Source organism: Perca fluviatilis, chromosome 2 (assembly GCF_010015445.1).
Source record: "Perca fluviatilis chromosome 2, GENO_Pfluv_1.0, whole genome shotgun sequence".
NCBI lineage: Eukaryota > Metazoa > Chordata > Actinopteri > Perciformes > Percidae > Perca > Perca fluviatilis.
The window spans coordinates 28,996,137-29,014,068 of NC_053113.1; the positions used below are offsets into that span (position 1 = coordinate 28,996,137).

Genomic DNA, 17,932 nt, shown 5'->3' on the forward strand with positions numbered 1-17,932 from the left:
AGTTCCAAGATTCAGTTGGATTGGGCCACACCAACTAACTGTGGACCTGTTAACTGTAGTACTGAGGATTGTGATATGCTTGGAATATTTTCTCCTATTTATCATGTGGCTCTCTGTCTATCTGCCGGTTATTGTATCCTTTTATTTATTTTTGGGGTTTAAGAACTAATCATATGTTTTTAATCTTTCAATGTTTTTATTTGATTCATTGAATTAATTTCACGTGCACCTAATCCAACTGTGTGTGTGTGTGTGTGTGTGTGTGTGTGTGTGTGTGTGTGTGTGTGTGTGTGTGTGTGTGTGTGTGTGTGTGTGTGTGTGTGTGTGTGTGTGTGTGTGTGTGTGTGTGTGTGTGTGTGTGTATGAACCTGTGTGGGTTTGACGGAACATTTTCGGGCATGCTGCAGGAACCTGGGCGAACTGATTGACCGGTTTGTGGCTGACTTCCGAGCACAAGGCCCACCCAAGGCAGGCACGGAGGAGGGTGGAGCAGTGCTGCCCAGCTGTGCTGATCTCTTTGTCTATTACAAGAAGTGCATGGTGCAGTGCTCCCAACTGAGCACCGGGGAACCAATGATCGCCCTCACAACCATCTTCCAGAAATTCCTGAGAGAGTACGCTTGGAAGATCCTCTCTGGCAACCTACCTAAGTAAGACTGGTTCAGGTTTGGTCATTTAAAGTCATGTATTAGAATTGTCCATTCTCATGTAGGTGAATTCATAGTCTTCACATAAAGCTAGGGGTACCTGTGGTTTTCTGTGAGTAAACTTTGTCCCATAGTAGAATTAAAACAAAGAGAGATTCAATTTTGGGATAATAGGTAAGCAATAACTGTACTGACATTCTCAAATCAAAGTGCTTCAATATGAAGACACGTCCATATTGGCTTCAACACTCTATGCAATGGCAGTTGCTGAAGCCAATATGGAAGTAGCTTAATATGTCCTGTAATGGCCAGTACATGCTGGCTCTAAGAAAGCCCGAGTGATTTGAAGTGACGTGAAAAAAAACGTTTTTTCTCTCAAAATACAAAGTCATTTTATATTAATATTACTGTATAGTAAGTCTGGCAATATTCATATTATTATTGTTTTCAACAATTACAATGAAAAGGCCAAAGCCAACAATGAATTGATCGTATTAACACATATTGTCTGTGTATTCCACTGCGCCACAGACCTCCATTGCTTTCCATAACTATTAAAAACACATCATTCAGCCACATCATTGCACTGGGTGACATATTCCTTTTATTACAAATGACCACAGGCACTGTAATTTATTTTGAGTTAATCCCATATACATCTTCCTGCTGACAAAAACATTCACTATTATTCACACACTAGTATTTCAACCGTTTCCATCTTTGAGAATCATTACATTTCTGGGCAGTAACAAACAGATTTATTTTGAATTCATTTTTCACAAACAAGCCTGTCACGCCCATATTTCTTCATTCTCTTGGTATGGTAAGGGGGCTGTTTAGGAGTTTTAGTTTGAAAGTTAATGTCTTCAGTCCTCGCTGTGTTTGATGGATTGGGATGGCACGCTATGAGGGATCTGGAGTTGGTTATTTTGTGGCAAAGCATAATATGCTACCGGCAAAAACCTATCTGGCTCATTGGCGACATTAGAACTCATCTCTGTGGCACACACACACACACACACACACAGTCATGCTCTGTTTCGTCTCCAATATGCATGCATGCTAATTACACACTTGCGCTTGTTGACTAATGTATACCATATTCTGAGACGTATACAAACATGATACAAAGAGCCACTCAAATGCTTTGCAAGTGTGTACACTTTAAGATGCATGCAGACACGGTTGTTCAATGTGGTGTGCTGTAAAATGGTTTTGTGAGGTTTGGAGAGGGGCCCTCGAAAAGGAGCTTGAACTATGTTGTGGTTTTACCCATGTCTCTGTTATGACGTTTATTAATGACTGGGTCGCCGTTGAAGTCTCATTGGCGCAGCATCCCGACACTTGCGTATGCTTGTAGTTATGCTTGTAGTTATGCCTGTTGTGTCTTGGTTACTACTTCTTTACTTGTGGTTCCACAACGAGTTTTTCTTAAAGCTCAGTAGTAAAGGGGGTTCACATCGGCCGGTCTTGAAAAAAGCAATACACATCATCTATTGGTACGTATCATCTCCTGATCCAATTCACCCTATAACTTTACGGCATACAGTAATCTCTGATCCAAATGTAAACAAAGTGAAGTCACCACAAACATTTAAAACACACAGAATGGAAACCAGCAATCACTAAAAAAAATGTATAGATGTCTTAATACGAGTACTAAAACTATACAACAGCTACATCTTAGTTATTAGTAGACTCATTTTTTCAGTTATGATTAGTTGAGAAACCCCTCTTTCTCTTTTCTCTGTTTTGCTGCTGTTCCCTCCTGTTACATCTATCTCTCTATCCAGATCCAGCAGTAACAGTGGGGGTCTTACCATCAGCAGTCTGCTGAAGGAGAAAGAAGGCTCGGAAGCTGCTAAATTCACCATGGATGAGCTCTGCCTGATCTGTAGCATCCTCAGTACTGCAGAGTACTGCCTGGCCACCACACAACAGGCACGCACACACAAACTAAGCACACTGATGCACAGACCTGAAGTATCTATGAATTCATGCCTTCATTTGAACTGCAGAGGCATTATATATGCTATGGACAAGAGATGCCTATCATGTAGCAGTTACAGAATCTTTGACCTGTGTTTCATTAGTATTTTAAGGAACTCAAAGTGGCAGTTGTGATTGCAATACACCCTGAGGTGTGAGGTTTCATCCATGCTGTCTTTTTGCAACACAGATACTGCAATTTTAAATCAGTATTTTTCAAAATAGACCAACAAACATTTAAAAGGATGCTGTCAAAATAATGCAGCTTTTATGTTTATATTCATGGTTTGATTTATGTTCCAGTTGGAAGAGAAACTAAAGGAAAAGGTGGATAAACTCCTCATGGAGAGAATAAATTTGACTGGGGAGATGGATACATTCAGCACGTAAGTGACAACTACAGACCAGCAGTGTTTTTCTTACACAAAAGAGCCTACCTTCTATTATGTATGTTTTAATGGTGTCAATTATTTACTTTGATGTTTTATCAGTGTGATCTCGAACAGTATCCAGCTACTCGTTCAAGATCTTGATGCTGCCTGTGACCCTGCTCTCACTGCCATGAGCAAGGTTGGACACACACACACATACACACACACTTAAAAAACACTTATTTTTTCCCTTTTTAAAAGAGGATGTAAGAAGATGCCATAACACATTGGGCCCTATTTTAAAGTTTGAAGCGCACGGCGTGAAGCGCCTGGCACAGGTGCATTTAGGGCGTGTACAAATCTACTTTTGCTAGCTTAACGGCGGAAAAAAAGTGTCCGTGCGCCAGGCATATGGTTCAGAAGGGTTGTAGTGTCTTCATTAATTCATAGGTGTGTTTCGGGCGTAACATGCATTAAACCAATCCGTGTCTTCTTCCATTCCCTTTAAAAGCCAGGCGCGTTTGTACTTTGGCGCATTGCTATTATGATGGCAGATTTGCACCGTAATAAAAATATTTTATTCTTTTAATGTGTAATGCATTTACAGGGATTACCATATAACCCTGACGATGAACAATATTTTTTTTTTTTTTTTTTTTTTTTTTTTTTTTTTTTTTTTTTTTTTTTTTTTTTTTTTTTTTTTTTTTTTTTTTTTTTTTCTCTCTCTCTCTCTCTCTCTCTCTCTCAGATGCCGTGGCAGAGTGTGGAGCACGTGGGTGACCAGAGTCCTTATGTGACGTCAATCATCATGCACATTAAGCAAAATGTGCCGATCATCAGAGACAATCTGGCCTCCACGCGCAAATACTTTACACAATTCTGCATCAAGTTCACAAAGTACAATACATACATACATACACACACACACATACACACAAACAGTAATACTCACGTCATTGTTGTTCTATCCATAAGCCATAATTAAAGGTTCCCAAAGTTTATATATTTGTCACTTCTTTCTTTCCTTAGTTCTTTCATTCCCAAATTTATCAACCACCTGTTCAGATGTAAGCCTATTAGCATGGTGGGAGCTGAACAAGTAAGTTTAATTTACTCTAATTTAATTTATTTATTTAATTACACTGGTATATATGTTTAATTGTGAATAACTGTTCTTATATGCCTGAGCTTCTCTCTTGTGCCTCCTACCCCACCAGCTCCTCCTTGACACTCACTCCCTGAAGACCGTCTTGCTGGATCTGCCCTCAATAGGCTCCCAGGTGCTCCGTAAGGCACCAGCCAGCTACACCAAGATAGTGGTGAAAGGCATGACCCGTGCAGAGATGATCCTTAAGGTGAGGGGGTGGGGGGGGGCTGTGCAGCTTTCAGGTAGAAATTTGTTTTAAAGGAACACGCCGACTTATTGGGAATTTAGCTTATTCACCTTAACCCCCAGAGTAAGACAAGTCGATACATACCCTTCTCATCTCCGTGCGTGCTGTAAAGCTGTCTGACGTCTCCAGCGGCATCAGCCCATCACAGAACAGGCAGGTGAATGGTTCCAGTAATCCTACTGCTCCGAATAAGTGACAAAATAACGCCAACATGTTCCTATTTACATGTTGTGATTTGTAGAGTCACAGCGTGTACAAAAAAACAACGTAACAAGAGACATAGCCATCTTCTAACCGTAAACAAACCGGGAACTATATTCTCGCTATAACTTCTAACTATATATATACGCTGTGACTCTACAAATCACAACATGTAAATAGGAACATGTTGGCGTTATTTTGTCACTTTTGTCACAATTCGGAGCAGTAGGCTAGTTGGAACCAGTTACCTGCAGGATCTGTGCTTGGCTAAGCTAATGCTGGAGCCGTCAGACAGCGTTACAGCACGCACGGAGATGAGAAGGGCATGTATCGACTTGTCTTGGGGTGGTGATGGCGCAGTGGATATGACACGTGCCTTTGGTGCCTCTGGTGGAAAAACACTCAACCTTGCTCTTAAGGCCAGTAGAGATTCGTTTAAACAGTTTACCTTTCACGTATACACTCAGAATGAGCTTGTATCTTTAACTGATGGATTTGAATGAGAACCTGAGTTCTTCTCTAAATACAAAAAGTTCCACTTAAAGACATTATCGGATCCGCTTTATCTTTATGGGACACTTGAGATTTTATGACATTTAATTTAGGTGGCTAAATTCATGCTGGCCAATTTTACAACCAACGCTTCAGTTTCTGACCTTTTAAAGGCTTGAAATTTTAGATAGACCCTTTTGTGTGAGTGCGGTCTGAATGACTTTTCTTTATCTATTGTTTGCCATTGTACAGATTTAATGCTGAAACTGTGGCATATTCAATTAAACACGAGCTTTGGTGTTGACGCTAACGCTTGACCAAGAATAGTCTTACACAATCTGCAGCTAACTGCTTTTTCCGCTGATTGAGGTTCCATCGTTAGAAGCAATAAAAGACAACATTTTTAGTGCTTGTGGTTTGACTGGTGAGCCAGTATTAAAGTGTTTGTTTTGAGTCATTCACGCAGATTATCTACTTAGAGTTTATTTTTGGCAGAATAATCCCTCAATTGTGTCTTTAACCCCACTCACAATAGCACTTTATAGACATGTTTCCATAAAATAACCCACCTCACATCGAGTTAGGAGGGAATAGGAATGGAGCTCATGCTCTACTGGCTAATGAGATGGGCCAACACAAGGCACACACATTCTTTAACACAGTATGTGGTTGACCTTAAGCCAGTGGAAAGGTGTGAGTGATCATGCAACCATGTGTCTACTCACAAATACATGTGCAGTATATAGGATGTTGTTTTCAGTTAGGAGAGCAAACACAGGATTCAGCCGTTTAGCCTTGCCTCAGAATTACCTTATGAGACCCTAGAGGACACTGGTATGTGGCTGCTGTAGATTAACCACACCCTAATTAACTGTCTCTGGAGTGTACAGAAATGTACACACGTACACGCATGTCGCTTAATTTCCCTTGGACTCCCGGGAGGCCTTCTTTCCTTCCTGAAGTTATCGTCGTTGGACTGTCTTGATGTCTGTAGCAGTTAGTGTGACCTGCTCTAATCGTGCTATACTGTGCTATAATATGGTATAATATTGTAACTCATACACCCTGTCTTAGACTTGGGCCTCTAGGCACACTAACTTTGTTTTGTCTCAGACATTGACTGTCCAGCAAATCCTCTCACCATTTGAGATTTGATAGCCTCTTTTTACTGTTTTCTACTGGGATGCACATTATTCCATATGGCCTGTTTCAGACTCTTCTTTGTTCCCTGGGAAAATGCTCTGAATGTACTGTATATACATGAATTTCCACTCATCTGCCACACATTAAAAGGGCTTTCACATTATAGAATTATAGAACGCATTCACATCAGCATTCACTGTCTGCTTTTTCTGAATTTGACTGCCAGCGATCCCCTACAGCTGAAATGTGATCTATATGGCTTCTGAAGAACTCTTAGCAGACGTAACTGACGCTGCTTTGAAGGCCTCCGAGTGATTCACTTCAATTACTGTGACAGCAGAAGACAAAATAATAATTGTGGAGGCTAGAAATCTGTTCCTACAATAATATTAAAAGAAAAACGCAAACATCCTATAGAAGACAATTGTTAGTTATAATTAGACTGATAGAAAAATGATAGAGTCCTAATAATTAAGATCCAATCAAGCATTGCATTTTGTCCCTGGTAGCAAGAAGGCATGCAAGGATGATGTCTCTGGGTTGCATCCTTCTAAAACCAACAACAACAATTTTGAAAGAGCTATACATAGATTTCTTCTGTTTTGGCCTTCGAACGAGAAATCTCATAAGTAAAGAGAAGCTTTTGTACTGTGGCCAACATTAAACCCATCAACTTTGTGCAACATCAAGGTTCCTCACAGGTAATTGCTTCCACCTTGGGCTGAGACTGAAGCCTCTGAAAGACAAACCCATCGAAAGAGGGTCAATAAGAATTCCTCTGTCTAACCGTAACAATAGTTTTAAATTACGCTCTGTGATGCTGTGACTTGAAATTAAATCTGGCTTACCCCCACCAAAAAAAACACAATCGAAGGAGCACTTTAAGGTTTTCAATGCTCACTTTAACAGTTAAGCCTACTGCAGGACTCCCTGTACATTTCAAGCTTCGTTTAAGCTTACAAATTAACTGGAACAGTATTATTTTTGCAAATTATTTATACCTTGGTGAACTTGTATACATAGTCCAGAGAGATAAACAGGAGTGTAAAAAAAATATATATATATATAGTGTTGTCTTAAAATTAGCTTAGAATTAGCTTAGTTTAGAAGCATAGAATTATCTAATATATGAGCAGGTACTCCATAATTCCTCTATTGGCTGTTTTTACTTGAGTGGTGTGAGATTGAGCAATACAAAAATAATTATTGACCAATGTAGGTTAGGGTGTTTGCCATGTACACAGCTGCACATTTTTAATCCTGTGATATGGTTCTAGAGTTGATTTAAAGGTCCCATGGCATGAAGATTTCACTTTATGAGGTTTTATAACATTAATATAGCCCCAGCCTGCCTGTGGTCCCCCAGTGGCTAGAAATGGGGATAGGTGTAAACCGAGCCCTGGGTATCCTGCTCTGCCTTTGAGAAAATTAAAGCTCAGATGGACCGATCTGGAATCTTGTTCCTTATGAGGTCATAAGGAGCAAGGTTACCTCCCCTTTCTCTGCTTTGCCCGCCCACAGAATTTGGCCCACCCTTGAGAAAGAGAGAGACATCATGGCTTTCGAAAGGGGCAAAATGGCAGTTGATCAAGACCACACCTCCACCTTGCCCCCCCCTCTCTCCTCCTCAATAGCTACAGACACAGAAATGGCACATACTAAGGAAAGCTCATTGTGGGACTGGCTCTAGTGGCTATAATTCTGCACCAAGGCTGAATTTCGGAAAGAGACTTCAGATACAGTATTAGGGGACCACTAAGGTCTATATAAAAGCATCCAAAGAGCACCATGTCATGGGACCTTTTAATGATCTCACACTAATCACAACTATCCTCTTGATGTTCCAAATATATGTTAGTATATTTAAGTAACTAAACTATGTAAGTAACTATGCATGTAATTAGAAGTAGAATGTAAGTAGCATTCATTTATTTTTTTTGCCACTTGAGAGCAGTGAAACAAGCTGTAAACACAACATTGACATATTATCACCTTATAAAGTTGTTATGTGTTAGCAAAAAACTAGCACACATTACTACTATTCTTATCCATTGGTAATATAAGAAAATTGATTAAAGCAGCTTTAAACTGATTCAGTATTGACTCGCACTTCAGTTCACAGAAGAGTTATCACTGTATTTTTAAGTTAAGTTTCCAATTCTTTGTGTAGCTATCAAAGTATCTTCTTTGAGGGTTAAGATGAATATATGTGGGTTGTCTGTTTTGTGAGCCAGTGCTTAGTTGTGTCTTAAAGTGTATAGGATTCTTTCTGTCTGTCTGAGACAGCCTCTCCTGGCCGGTACGATGCCTGTGAGACGTGGCTGTTTTCCACGCTCTTCCAGCCCAGCCAACCATTGCTCCAGCTCTCTCTCCCACCTCTGAAGTTCTCTTCTGGGGAGTTCTTAAAAGGCAACCCCCCTTCCCCACCCTTGTTCAGCCTGAATGCTCCCCCCCCCCCATGTTACCCTCGCTTTCCCTTTTTATGCCCGTTTTCATTCTTAAACTCCCTCTCCTCCTTTCTTTCTTATTTTTACAAGGTCCCTACAGGCCTTTCTCTTGGCCTGACTCCAAGACAGTTGCTAAGTAAATCACTCAGTCAGCAGGGCTAGTATGAACGCTAAGAATTCCACACGATCCTGAACCTTTCATGCCTGCACTTCCCTCTCTTTCTCCCTGCTTCTGATTGCTAAACTCTCTCCCTCCCTGTGCAGCTCGCCGCCTTATGTATTTTTATACATTTACCTTGAGTAAAAAGATTAAACACTGAAAGGACCGATTGAGTCTTTTTTAGAAGTGAAGTAAAGGAGAAACATTTTGTGAGATGATCCCTGCGTGCATGCGTATGCGTGAGATGGGAGGTGGGGGTCTGTCAGCCATGTGTTGGTCTGACCGCTTTGGAGCGGCTGCAAGAAATGTTACCCGAACCCCGTTTTCCAGCCTTTATTGTTGGAAAAAAAAAAAAAAACAATAGAATCCAATCCAGAAAGACATGTGCCCCATTAAACTATTTCAGCCTGCTCTTGATTATTATTTTTGCTCAGACTCATTATACCCCCTAAAATAATTACCGGTAAAACCAATTCTTGCCCACCGATGCATGGAGTAATTGGCATGTAAACAGGAAGAAGAAAAAAACAGTGAGGAGCTCCTAAATATAGAACCATAGTTGCAACTTTATTTGCAGCTAGAACTACTTGGTTTTGTCAGTTTGTAGCCCCCCACCCCCCCTTTCCCTCATTTGGGTCATAGCTGCCCCATGTGGGATCATTTAAAGATCTCTTGAGTTGTCCTGTGATGGTTCACAGGAAAGGAGGGAGGGGTGAAACCAACATTAAACTCTACTTCTCTGCAGGTGGTGATGGCCCCACATGAGCCACCAGTGGTGTTTGTTGATAACTACATCAAGCTCCTGGCTGATGGAAATCCTGAGACCTTCCAGAAGATTCTGGACATGAAGGTCAGTTGGTAATTCAGTAATTCAAAGGAATATGTAGAATTTTTTGGAAAAACAAGTAGCTTTCCTGTTAAGGGTTAGATGAGAAGATTGATACCACTCTCATATCTGTATCTTCAATATGGAGCTGGACCTGGTTAGCTTAGCTTAGCTTAGTTTAGCTTAGCTTATCAGGGAGAAACGGCTAGCCTGGTTCTGTTCGAAGGTCACAGAATCTGCCTACCAGCACCTCTAAAGCTAACTTATTAACCTCTAGAAACACCCCCCTCCAATAAAAGTGATAGTACTGTAGTTTTTTCACTTTGCTGTTTTTATGGAATAAACAAACAAGATATAACGTGTCATTTAGTGAGCTTTAGAGGTGCTGGTAGGTGGATTTTGTTACCTTTTGGACAGAGCCAGGCTAGCGATTTACCTCTGCTTCCAGTCTTTATGCTAAGCTAAGAACACCGGTTGCTGGCTGTAGCTTCAACTTGAACATACAGTACAAGTTTGAGGCCGGTATTTATTTTCTCATCTAATGCCGCGTTCTATTTACCTCGGAACTCGGTTTTAACGAGGTCAAAGTCGGAAACACGCCCCCTGACCGCGGATTTACGAGCTCGGAACTCGGACAACCTCGCAGTAGCCCGAGTTCAAAATCCAACATGGCTGCCCCCTGTATCAACAGTTGTGAAAGCACTTCTGTCTTATTTGTGTCACTAAATCAGTCGTTCACACAGGCATGTTCAACTTCTATCTGTGGACATGTTGTTACGCTGTTTGCATGCACAAAAAAAACAATAACAAAAAACCAATAACAATAGCTAACCGGGCTAATCCAACTTTTAAATAGAACGCATTCAACTCCGGTATGACGTCATTCCCAGTTCCGGCTTCCGAGTTCCGAGGTAAATAGAACGCGGCATAACTTTTAGCAAAAATGGCAACAAAAAAAAGCTATTTGTGTATTTCCCAAAATGTTAAACTTTTGCTTTAACATTGTAATTTTGAATTGGCTCTCACTTTGACTCTGTAATCTGTTTTTATTTTTTTCCTATAATTCTGTTTTGCATATCCTATGTATAACCTGTTACTGTGAACCAACACACTCCCAGTTTTGCATTTTCCTCTTGTTTGGTGTATTAAGAGAGTTTTTGTTAATACTTTGTGATATGCCCTGTGTTTGTGTGTACTTGTGTGTGGATGTATGTGAAGGGTCTGAAGCGCAGTGAACAGAGCAGCATGTTGGAGCTCTTCAGGCAGAGGCTACCCACTCCACCGTCCGGGGCCGACAGCGGCTCCTCTCTCTTCAGTACACCTACCCCTGAGCAGGAGTCCTCCCGCATCCGCAAACTAGAGAAACTCATCAAGAAGAGACTGTGAACAGACACACGCTGAAATTGTATCTTGAAAATGAAAACGGCTGAAGGCTGGGATGGTCATCACGTCTCTTGCAGTAATTCATCTCAAAGACTTCATTATGCTCCATTCAGTTATTGTGGAGAAAGAGCAAAAAGTTGACTGAATTTTCTGACTGACAGTACAATGAACCCAAACTGACGTTGGATTATCAAGAAACTTCCTCAAACTCTCCTCCTGTTGTTACATATGTCATTTAGTTCTGCAATTCCCCACCTTTCTTTCAGTGTGTGCACTCAGAAAAACGACTGTAGTGCTTTTCACTAAATCTAGAGAGCCTCTGGCTGCCTCTCTGGGTGTCTAATCCACAATGATTACAGGCAGCCTGATCTTAACTGAAATGGTTTTCTGAACATAACGCTTTTTAAAGATCGACATTGGGTTTTCCTCAACTATTTGAATTTCAATTGGGGGTTACCGGGTTGAAATTTGTGTGCCTCTCTGCTGTCCGCAGTGTCGGGACGGTTTGTGCGAACGGTGACCTAAAATGAATCGCTGACTCCGGGTTTAGAGTCCCCAAGTCTGGGACAAAGAGAATCTTTGGATTTACTGCATCTTCAGACCGACATGAGGCTTTGTCTTTGCATTTAAAATCCCTCTAGGTTGACTTGGAAATTAGAACCAGCAAGCTAAAGTCTTTTAACTTGGGCCGTTGCCTGTGGTGTTTACGATATGTGTACATACATGTGTGTGCAGTCAGTCTTATTTAACAGTCCAACATATTCTTTGATAATTTAATCCTCTGTCTCCTTTGCATTGACATGATAACAAGGTTTTGTTATAGTGTATTTATCAATCCCTCCATATCCATAGGGCAAATTGCACTCAGATAACAGAATGGGTTTGTCTCAATACTTTGCTAAGTGATCTCTGGGTCTCTGAAGCTACTCCCTCATGTATCCTCAGCAATGTCAAATACAGTACATCACTGCACTCTTGGAGAGAAAGAAAATGGCTATTTATTTGAAGTCAATGCCCTGATCACTGGTTTTAATGCCAATGCCTCTCAGCTGTAGTAAAACAAGTACATGTAACTGTATTAGTTTGCACATTTCTGCCTTCAGGTACAAAATGTTGCTTGTTTGTATTGTCTGAATTGTATGCTACACAAGCAATTGTTGAACACTATTAAAACATTGCCACCATTTCACCTTGTGCTTCATCAAATTTATTTGAACATTTGAATCTGCTTCAATTTGAACATTATGTACAATACCAGGAAAAACTAGAGACCATCTTGTGATGGGCTCACACCAGCCGTGACGCCAATCAGGCCAGGGGTCTAAAGTGGTGGAGCCCCTTCCCTACCTTCTTATACCCCCCCACATCCCCCCTTACTTCCAGCGACCTTGCTCGGACCAAACCCATTTTCAAACTGCTTTAATTTTGATGTCCACAACACACCTGTAAAGTTTTTGGTGCCGTGCCAGGGGCGTAAAGTGGGGGGGGCCAGGGCTGTTGGATCATATGCAGGCCAGGCGCCAGGATGAAGTGACTGTGAAGGTGCAATTTCTTTTAATAAAATAAAATTCTACTTGTCTTTGAGTGTTGTCTACCCACCTTCCCAACAAGCTGGAATGCCAAGGTGGGTATCAATGGATTCCTCACCTCTTCTAGTTAATAGGATACCAATAGCTTCACTCTGGCATTAAAACTGCTACAACCTCTGGAAGACATTAGCCTATGTCGCGGACCGTCAGATCAGTATGAGGTAAATAGCCCCTCTGTTTACTCCATAACGATCCTGTTTGACTCATAAGGTGAAAACAATATCAGCATCGCTGTCGCTGCTGGTATATATCAGTGGCGACTGATTTTTACATTTTGTTTCATTTTCCTACATCCATGGATTTTACCAGGATCCAATTTTGAATGAGGGGCTGGAAAGGTTCCCATGACAAGCCCCGTCTCTGGTTTCCACGTATCCTCCATCCAATCAGAAAGCCAAATTCTTCAAAAAGGCGTTTCCTCTCGTGCGTTTATGGCTCTGAAGGCCCCTTTGAGGGAAAAAGAAGTTTGAAGACGAGCCGCGGGCAGCAGGACTCCCTCACATCCTCTGCTCAGTTCAAAAGCGGCCACACTTCCCCATCCCTTTAAACACCTTCACCGCGGAGTTGGGTTATGCTTCGATATTTTTGAATGTTAAAGTAAAGGACAGTTTTTAATTATCGTGTTTGGAAGGTCTGGCGGTCAGAGGACTGAATTAACGCCCGGTTTATGATATTTCCAGCGGGCAGCTGTGCATCCTGCCCCGGGAAAAGGTTTTTCACAACACCGTGGGACTTTGCAACAAACCCGTTGACGAAAAAAAACAACACCTCATAAGGAACTGCAATCTGGAAGTATTTCTCTTTCGTAATAAGCGTTTCAGTCGCTGGTCTTTTGCAACGTTTAACCAGAAATGGTTGGCAGATTGAACTTGTCAAATGTATGTGAAGGAGATCCACTGGATATGAGCTGCAGGGCTGATAGAGGACTTGACAGCCCGGATTCCGGGTTACCCCCGAGTCCGAGCCCCAGCGCGTGGCTGCTGCCTGTGTGTGCGGATAAAGCCGGGGGCGTGAGCCCGGTGTCTGAAGACGAGGGCAGGGGCTCCCTGGTAGGTAAAACTACTCCTTGATTAACGTTAAGTGCTGTTAAAGCAATGAACTCCCTTTGGAGTTATGGAAAACGACCACAAATTTCATGTGAACACAACTTTAAATGCCAGTATATTTGACATGGAAGAATTGGCATAGGCCTACTACTAGGAATTTAGTATTGCAAACCTGCTAGTTTCCACAGTGCTTAAGTAAATGTTATAGGGTAGTTCATCCCACAAATTGCAGGTTGTCGTGCATTGGAATAACGTTGGATGTTGCCACTGCACACAGGAAGTTAACTCTGAAACTGTCAAACATGCCCATTGTTTTGACCCTCCCATTTTTAGTTAAATAAACTACATGTTTGTGGAAGTTCTTTGACAATAACACTTTAGATATCCCTGCGAGAACGTGCTGCATGTTCTGGCCGACTGGAGAAAGTGGGTCACTTGGCACTGACCTAGACCTATGAGAATGTACAGTATTGGCTCCTTATGTGTTGACTGTCCGGCTGATTTTTGCATTGCAGGTTCCAGTTTTACCTACTGGATCTTTCCAGCAGCTACACCCATTGTCCTTTGGGGAGGGCATAGCACTTGATCCATTACCGTCGAAGGAAATAAGGTGGGTTCACTTGGTTAGTTTTGGTATAGTCTATATCAGGGGTCACCAACATTTTCTAAACTGAGAGCTACTTCATGGGTATTGAGTCATACGAAGGGCTACCAGTTTGATACACTCTTCTGAAATAACAAATGTGCTCAGTTTACCTTTAGTTATATATGATTATTAATGATTAATGACGCTCATCTATGTGAAGACACTGATCACGTTAATGATTTCTCCCAATAATTATCAACAATGACTTAACAAGGTGGGAAACAGATAATATCAATATTCAATTTTCAGTTTTCAGTTTTAGAACAGGCCTGAGGGCTACTCATGTGGTCCTTGGGGGCTACCTGGTGCCCGCGGGCACCGCGTTGGTGACCCCTGGTCTATATCCTCGACGTTCCACTTCCGGGATTGCTCTGTTGCCAACGGAAATTCCGATGGATTTCACTTATTTAGGCCGGATATCCGTTGCCTTGGGCTTTCTTTTTGTGTTGGCATTTTAAACTCCGGTCAGTTTATAAGGGCTATACCTTTTCTAAGATCTCTGCGGGGTAAATCCAGACAGCTAGCTAGACTATCTGTCCAATCTGAGTTTTATGTTGCACCACTAAAACAACTTTTGAACGTACACAGGTTCCACCAAAACAAGTTCCTTCCCAAGGCTATTTTGCAGCGCCACCGCATCTTTTCCCCATGCTTAGCACCACCCAAGACGATTGTGATTGGTTCAAAGAAATGCCAAAAAACCAGACCGTGTTTTTCTCACATCCCGGAATGCTGTGTGGACCAGCCAGACCCGCGGTGGAGGAAGGTTTGGCAAAGCGAGAATAGTTTTGGTATGACCTGTTCTGTGCAGCAATAGACCTGCTGGAGGATATGCAGAAAAATGGCATACCATGAAGACATGCAGGCTGTAGTAGTTTGACTTAAATATGTACCAAGATAACTAATAAAGTGTGTGTATATAGGCAAACAAGAGTGGACTTGGACAGACCATTCATTGTAGTGTAATGGATAGTTGGTGCAGGTGGGATGCAGACTAGTTTCACTCCATTGTTTTGCACCAGATTAAACCATTAAATTTCCCCTCCTCCACAGATACACCTCATCCGTGCACTACGACTCGGACCGCCATTTCATCCAGGGTGTGGCCCTGTTGCCTACAGGCCTGGGCCTTGAACACTGCAGGCAGACCATCATGGCTGTGCCCCACAGTACCTGGCGCCACTACAAGACACAACTGGATTTCCAGCCTCGCTATCGGCCGCAGCACTTCAAGAGTACCACCATCGTCTACACTAAGAAAACCAGCGCCCTCTACACCACAGAGCTGAGCTACAATTGCCACCGACTGTCCAAACGTTTCCTCTCCAGCGTGGAGCTGGAGGCTGCTGGTCGCAGAGAGCTACCTCAGTGAGGGAGGGGACAGGTGGCTGGGGACACACATCCCCTATACTGTAGCTCCCCAAAGGCTGGCTGCCATTTGACCTGCTGTGTTGTATTTTTACACGTGTGTAGCCTGTTATCTTTTTAAGTATTCTTCCTAAGCTGTGGACAGGAAGTACCTCTGCTGTGATGTTACAGATATCAGAGGTGACAAGACATGGACAAAGTGGGTAAAATGTCCATTCAGTCGATGTCTTCATGCTTATATTCCTGCCAAAAGATGATCAATCAGTTGGAATGGATATTTTATTAAATGCTTCACTTTGCAGCTTGTTGGTTTTCAGAAGCATATGCTCATATTTTAGTTTTTACTGGCTAGAATTGGCGCATATGGAGATGAGGAGAATACGCATTTGCCCTCAGCAGAGGAACTCTCCTCATGTCGCATCAAGCTGGTCAAGTAAACAGAGTGATTGGTGTAAAATTTGAACGATGAGGCCCGCCTCAGTTCAAGGAATTTGTTTGTAACCATAGAGAAAATTTCTTTTAAAACTACTAACTTAGAATATGGTTCAAAGTGACTCTTATGCAAAGGAAAATGAAATGTGGTGCTGGGGTTTGGGTGTATGCTAAGAAATCACTAATGTATCCACACTGTACAACAGATGTGGTAAAAATACTTAACGCATGTTTCTTCACAGGGTATTGTGTGTTTCTGCACAACATAGACACAAGCTAAGCTCTTCTCAAGCCTCCTCTCTGTCCACTGTGTATAGCTGCGATTCATAATGTATTATCAAAATGTTGGTAGATTAAGGGAACTTTTCTGTTTGTTGTGATGTGTAAAACTGATTTAAGTATAGGTAGTATAGATGGATAATGAGTGTGGAGTTTACTAAAAAGTGGATATTATTTTTGATATCACTCACTGGCTTACTAGTGAAAATAACAAGGTGCATTCCACTGCCACCACTTCCTTTGGCTTTACTTGGATTGAAATTGTATTTATAATGTTTGAATTTTAGGTTCTGAGATTTTATCAGCTGTTTAACGGGTCTCTCCACAGACGGAAAGGGATATTTTTGTGATGCCCTTTGTGCCATATTAATGTGTGTTGATGCTTCTTTTTGATATTAGTCACTAATTCAGTGTGAGTTTGAAATAAAGTGTTCATCAGTTCAACAATTTTATATTTTATGAGGAGGTGGCCTACAAAATCACAAATACACTAACACACTTTGACCACAGGAATGTCATGTATAAAGAAGCTGTTGGTTTGTGGATGATAAAGTAATGCTTACGTTCTTCAGAAGAGATACATTTGAAGGTTTTTATGAATGCCATTGAGCGGATGATCTACTGTGCAGCTGAGATAATCAAACCTCAGCAAAATCATTCAAACATCTCGGTAGATGGATTTGCTATTGATCTGTTCAGGTAGGAAAACAATATACCTGATTTTGGGTGAATTGTCGCTTAAGACTCCTCACAAGGAGAGATGGTTTTTAGAATTGTGATGCTTTAATGCCCTACTGTGGCCAGAGAGGGAAAGTACTGCCATTCCAGAGGGAGGTTGATTCTGTGCTTCAAATCACATTTTCAACATTAAAGATTTATAACGATTTGCTGTTGACTTGGCACTACACAGTGGAGACACTGAAAAATGGGGATAATTGAGATAACATGCAATTGAACCAGTGACAAAAATTACACCATACAAAATCAGTATACTATTGTAAAGTTAGAGTAGGTCATATAAATGCAGCCCCAGTCTTTAGAAAAAGTGCCATTTGGGAAAATTGCTCTAGTAGTCACTGTAAATGATTACAGTGACAAAATAAAAAAAAAACTCTTCTGATATCAGCCAGAAGTTTGTGACGTTTTGCTTTTGTAGGTACAAATAATGTTATCTAAAAATAAGTTAAACATTACATCCAACACATAGTCTCTCTCTCTCTCTCTTATGACCATGTCTGTTCTAATCTGGCTTAGGGTGTATAAAAAAATAAAAAGTACTGCATAATTAGTACAGCTGCAAAGATTAATTGAAGATTAGTTGTCAACTATTAAATTAATCTCCAACTATTTTGATAATTGATTAATCGGTTTGAGTAATTTTGTTAGAAAGACAATTAAAATTCTATGATTCCAGCTTCTTAAATGTGAATATGTTCTGTTTTTCCTCAAGGCCAGTAAACTTAATATCTTTGAGTTGTGAAATCAAGACATAAGAACATCATCTTGGGCTTCGGGAAAC

At 41.3% G+C, this 17,932-nt stretch overlaps 2 protein-coding genes across 3 annotated transcripts in view; both read left to right on the top strand.

Annotated features, from left to right (window-relative positions):
• Positions 1-12,242, top strand: part of vps53 (VPS53 subunit of GARP complex) — a 31,124-nt gene extending 18,882 nt beyond the window's left edge. For both annotated transcript variants that reach the window (XM_039782722.1, XM_039782731.1), the window contains exons 14-22: positions 408-650; positions 2,441-2,588; positions 2,940-3,022; positions 3,128-3,206; positions 3,756-3,904; positions 4,037-4,106; positions 4,225-4,362; positions 9,590-9,694; positions 10,889-12,242. In XM_039782722.1, the coding sequence (XP_039638656.1) occupies positions 408-650; positions 2,441-2,588; positions 2,940-3,022; positions 3,128-3,206; positions 3,756-3,904; positions 4,037-4,106; positions 4,225-4,362; positions 9,590-9,694; positions 10,889-11,056 (1,183 nt within the window). In that variant the 3' untranslated portion in view covers positions 11,057-12,242. The remainder of the gene's footprint in view (positions 1-407; positions 651-2,440; positions 2,589-2,939; positions 3,023-3,127; positions 3,207-3,755; positions 3,905-4,036; positions 4,107-4,224; positions 4,363-9,589; positions 9,695-10,888) is intronic.
• Positions 12,243-13,082: 840 nt separating this feature from the next.
• rflnb (refilin B) lies at positions 13,083-16,860 on the top strand. Its single transcript, XM_039791671.1, has 3 exons — positions 13,083-13,691; positions 14,204-14,298; positions 15,388-16,860. The coding sequence occupies exons 1-3, from the start codon at positions 13,494-13,496 to the stop codon at positions 15,704-15,706; spliced, it is 612 nt and encodes a 203-aa protein (XP_039647605.1). The 5' UTR covers positions 13,083-13,493; the 3' UTR covers positions 15,707-16,860.
• The last annotated feature ends 1,072 nt before the right edge of the window (positions 16,861-17,932 follow it).

What these genes read in the sequence shown, in the direction of transcription:
- rflnb (XM_039791671.1), top strand. Translation starts at nt 13,494, where the DNA reads ATGGTTGGCAGATTGAACTTGTCAAATGTATGTGAAGGAGATCCACTG. An exon ending in ACGAGGGCAGGGGCTCCCTG is followed by an intron (nt 13,692 to 14,203) that starts GTAGGTAAAACT and finishes TTTGCATTGCAG; the next exon opens with GTTCCAGTTTTACCTACTGG. An exon ending in TTACCGTCGAAGGAAATAAG is followed by an intron (nt 14,299 to 15,387) that starts GTGGGTTCACTT and finishes CCTCCTCCACAG; the next exon opens with ATACACCTCATCCGTGCACT.